The sequence below is a fragment of the Geospiza fortis genome, unplaced genomic scaffold (assembly GCF_000277835.1).
Source record: "Geospiza fortis unplaced genomic scaffold, GeoFor_1.0 scaffold236, whole genome shotgun sequence".
Lineage (NCBI taxonomy): Eukaryota > Metazoa > Chordata > Aves > Passeriformes > Thraupidae > Geospiza > Geospiza fortis.
Genome location: NW_005054568.1, coordinates 477,097 through 481,829, shown reverse-complemented (window position 1 = coordinate 481,829; position 4,733 = coordinate 477,097). Strand labels below are relative to the sequence as shown.

General features: G+C 61.2%; 1 protein-coding gene across 1 annotated transcript in view; it reads left to right on the top strand.

Annotated features, from left to right (window-relative positions):
* Positions 1-4,733, top strand: part of ADAM33 (ADAM metallopeptidase domain 33) — a 42,336-nt gene that overhangs the window by 14,191 nt on the left and 23,412 nt on the right. Inside the window, 1 exon segment of the mRNA XM_014310681.2 lies at positions 2,041-2,117. Within this exon segment, the coding sequence (XP_014166156.2) occupies positions 2,041-2,117 (77 nt within the window).

The following is a 4,733-nucleotide window of genomic DNA, read 5'->3' as shown; positions in this document are numbered from 1 at the left end:
TGTACTGCCGGGGCAGTCTGGGCTGTCCTTGGGGTGGGGGTGCAGGAACAGCCCCCCCGGCATTACAGACCCCCAGCCCGGGGGCAGCAGTGGCGGCCCCCGCTGCTCTGCACCCCAAATGTTTTGTCCCTCTGTCCCTCTGTCCCGAGCTCCCCTGGTGTTCCCCACAGCCAGGGCAGGGGCGCTGGGCTGCAGGAGCAGCGGCACAGGCAGCTCCACAGGAATTGGGGAAGCAGGGTTTAACCTCTGCTCATCCCGGCCGTGAATCACCCAGCTCTGCCCCTCCCTGCTGCAGTCCTTGTGCTCCAGCTGCAGGGATGGGATGCCAAGGGCAGCCAGAGCTGGGACCTTGTGGGGACAGCCCCTTCCTCTGTCCCCTTTCCCTGCAGAGCCAGGGACAGCCCCTTCCTCTGTCCCCTTTCCCTGCAGAACCAGGGACAGCCCCTTCCTCTGTGCCCTTTCCTTCCAGAGCTGGAACAGCCCCTTCCTCTGTCCCCTTTCCCGGCAGAGCAGGGAAGAGCTGGCCCTGCCCGCGGCCATGGCAGTGATGGGGTTCTGGGGGCTGGCAGCTCTGTGCCTCCATGGGTGGCAGTCCTGTGTGCTCCATGCATGGTGACAGACTGAGGGGGACCTCAGAGCCCATGGACAGCAGGCAGGGCCATGCTTTCAGTGTCCCCAGCGCTGGGGACAGTGTGGGGACACAGGGAAGGGCAGTACTGGGGCTCTGGCCCATCCTGTCACACACAGCTGGGCTGGCTCCAGAGCCAGGTTCCCATTCAACACCCTCCGAAGAGAGGGAATGAGTAAAGAATGAGTAAAGGCACCGGCATCCTGGGGAAGCTGAGTCACTGTTTCCTTTCTGTGCCTGCTGGCCTGATGTATTTTTACCGGGCCTCATCCAATGCCCGGGGGGCCCTTGGTGGTGATTTCCATCCCCCCAGGGTGCCAATATCCCTGCCAGGGCTGAGGGCCCTTCCCTGGATCAGCCTCTGCCGTGGGGCAGAGCCGAGCTGGGATGGAGCACAGAGACCCTGCTCAGGGTGCTCCTGGTGCTGCTCCTCATCCTGGGGCCATCCTGTTCTGCCTTTGCCTGGGGGAGCTGCCAGCAGAGCTGGGGTCTGCTGCCTCACCCCTGAATCTCCTGGGAATCCCGTTATCCCTCCTGTGACTCCCCTGTTACCATCAAATGACTCCCCTTTTATCCCTGCTGTGAATCCCCTGTCACCCTCCTGTGACTCCCCTGTTACCGTCCTGTGAATCCCCCATTATCCTGCTGTGACTCCCCCGTTATCCCCCTGTGACTCCCCTGTTACCATCCAGTGAATCCCCCATTATCCCCCTGTGACTCCCCTGTTACCATCCAGTGAATCCCCCATTATCCCCCTGTGACTCCCCTGTTACCATCCAGTGAATCCCCCATTATCCCCCTGTGACTCCCCTGTTACCATCCAGTGAATCCCCCATTATCCCCCTGTGACTCCCCTGTTACCATCCAGTGAATCCCCCATTATCCCCCTGTGACTCCCCTGTTACCATCCAGTGAATCCCCCATTATCCCCCTGTGACTCCCCTGTTACCATCCAGTGAATCCCCCATTATCCCCCTGTGACTCCCCTGTTACCATCCAGTGAATCCCCCATTATCCCCCTGTGACTCCCCTGTTACCATCCAGTGAATCCCCCATTATCCCCCTGTGACTCCCCTGTTACCATCCAGTGAATCCCCCATTATCCCCCTGTGACTCCCCTGTTACCATCCAGTGAATCCCCCATTATCCCCCTGTGACTCCCCTGTTACCATCCAGTGAATCCCCCATTATCCCCCTGTGACTCCCCTGTTACCATCCAGTGAATCCCCCATTATCCCCCTGTGACTCCCCTGTTACCGTCCTGTGACTCCCCATTATCCTGCTGGCTGGGAGTTCAGGGAGGTCACCTTCCCATGGCAGGGTGGAGAGGCCGGGGTGCCCCTGGAGCTGGGAGCAGAGGAAGGTTCTGGGCACGGGGACCTTGGCTGAGCCCATCCCTCCTTTCCCTGCAGGCGGTGGCCCCTGCCCGGGCAGAGGTGGCTGTGACAGCTGAGGGCAGAGAGCTGGTGCTGGTGCTGGAGAGGAACCAGTGAGTGCGGGCTGGGCTGGGGAGGGGACACGGGGCACCCTGCCAGGGACCCGCCTGGGCTGGCGGGGTTGTGGCCGGCAGGGGAGGGGACAGCCCCGTGTGGCTCCGTTTGGGCTGGAATGCTCCTTCTGCCTCCTTGGTCACCTCCTCTGGGCTCTTTGGGTCAGTGTGGCTCTGTTTGGGCTGGAATGCTCCTTCTGCCACCTTGGTCACCTCCTCTGGGCTCCTTCTCTGGGTCGGTTTGGATGCAGGTGGCAGCAGCTCCTGTCCCCTGTGCCCTGTGCCACTCACCCAGCCTGGGACAAGGACGCTCCTGTCCCCTGGGACACGGACAGGACTTGTGTCCATCTGCCCTGCCCTCCTTGTCCCTCTGCCTGAGACCTCGTGGCATTTTAGAGAACCCCAGAAGCCCAGAGTGGTTTGGGCTGGAAGGGACCTTGGAGATGCAGTGCCCCCCCTGCCATGGCAGGGACACCTGCCCCTGTTCAGGGCTGGGGACACTGCCAGGGCTGGGACAGCCCAGTTCTCTGTCCCTTGGTGGGTTTGTGTCCCGTGGTGAGCAGGGCAGAGCTGACCCTCCTGCTGCTGGTGGGGTACAAGCCCAGCCCCACGGTGTCCCCAGGGCCCCCAGTGACAGCTCCTGGTGTGCAAGAAGGGGAACTGGGGGTCCCTCTGCCCATCTGAGGGCTCTGGGCACTGGGGTTGGTGGTGGGGGTTGAAAGGGGATGGGCAGAACTTGGCCCCGTGTCTGGCTGGTGCTCCAGGCCTGGCCACCTTGGGGTGTCCCCTCTGCCCCTCCCTGTGCCACTCTGCCCTCTGGAGAGGGGCAGGAGGGACAGGGGCAGCTCTGGGTGAGCTGGGGGACAGAGGCACAAAGGGGACCTGAGCACCCAGAGCAGCCCACAGCACCCAAGGCACCCCAGAGTGGCTGGGGGGGCAATGTGGGGACACAGCGTGGGGACATCCAAACTGCTGCCTCAGCCCTGTGAGTGAGCCCCTGGCCCAGTGAGGTTTGACCTCAGATCTTCCTCCTGGCGCTGGGAGCTCTGCTCGGTCCCCAGGAGCATCCTGGGGTGTTTCCCTCGCCCTGCTTGGTGGAGCAGGCTCGTCCTGCCCTCCCTGCCCTCATCCCTGCTGTGGGGCAGCCCGGGGTGTGGCTGGCTCAGCCATGCCAGTGCTTTCCCTGGCCGTGGCCGGAGGATTTGCCATTCCTGTGCCCTCAGCCCAGCTGTCCAGTCCCTGTCCCCGTGTCCCCGTGTCCCCAGGCTGGCCAGGAGCCAGGCTGAGCTGTGGCTACTCTCTGGGCTGTGGCTGCGGTCCCTGGTGCCAGCACCCACAGACCGGCTGTGGGGAGCCACAGCCGTGCCCATAGTGACATTTCTGGGGCCAGGCTGGCTGAAAGCAGAAAGGGAGAGGCGGGAGGGCTATTCTGGGAGCGCTGCTTTCCTTTCTGTGCAGAATTTAACCTTTGGGACGGGGCCAAACTCCCTAACTGAGTCTAAACTGAGAGCAGGGAAAACCTGGCCCCATTTGTCCTTCTCTGGGTGGCTGAGCCCCTGCAGGGCTGCTGCCCTCCCACGGGTCCCTGCCATCCCCACAGGGATGTGCCATCCCCTCTGGGACCTGCCATCTTCTTCTTCTTTTCTTCTTCTTTTCTTCTTCTTCTTCTTCTTTTCTTCTTCTTCTTCTTCTTCTTCTTTTCTTCTTCTTTTCTTCTTCTTCTTCTTCTTCTTTTCTTCTTCTTTTCTTCTTCTTCTTCTTCTTTTTTTCTTCTTCTTCTTCTTCTTCTTTTCTTCTTCTTTTCTTCTTCTTCTTCTTCTTCTTCTTCATCTTCGTCACCTTCGTCTTTGTCTTTTTCATCTTTTTAGACTTTTTTGTCTTTTTCATCTTTTCCACCCCCATTGTCTTCATCATCTTCTTCTTCATGTCCTTCTCTTCTCTCTCCTGTCACCCGTGGGTCACTCCAGCCTGTCCCCCCAGCTCCCATCCCACGTGCTGTCCAGCTGTGAGCTCAGCTCTGGCTCTTCCCTGCAGCTGGAAGGCATGGCATGGCATGGCATGGCATGGCATGGCATAGCATGGCATGCGTCATGCCTGGATCGGGGCAGTTTGGGCACCCCGGTTTGGGCAGCCCTGTCCTTGCTGAGGCACAAAGAGGAGCCCTGGGCTGTCCCTGCTGCCATCCCTGTCCCTGCTGGCCATGGGCAGCCTCTGCTTGGGGTCACAGCAGTGACAGGGGCTCAGGGCATGTGGGGATGGCTCAGGAGATTTGGGGATGGTGGCATGCGTCATGCCTGGATCGGGGCAGTTTGGGCACCCCGGTTTGGGCAGCCCTGTCCTTGCTGAGGCACAAAGAGGAGCCCTGGGCTGTCCCTGCTGCCATCCCTGTCCCTGCTGGCCATGGGCAGCCTCTGCTTGGGGTCACAGCAGTGACAGGGGCTCAGGGCATGTGGGGATGGCTCAGGAGATTTGGGGATGGTTCAGGGCATGTGGGGATGGCTCAGGGGGCTCAGGGGATGTGTGGATGGCTCAGGGGGCTCAGGGGGGCTCAGGGGATGTGTGGATGGCCCAGGGGGGTCAGGGGGCTCAGGGGATGTGGGGATGGGTCAGGGGGGT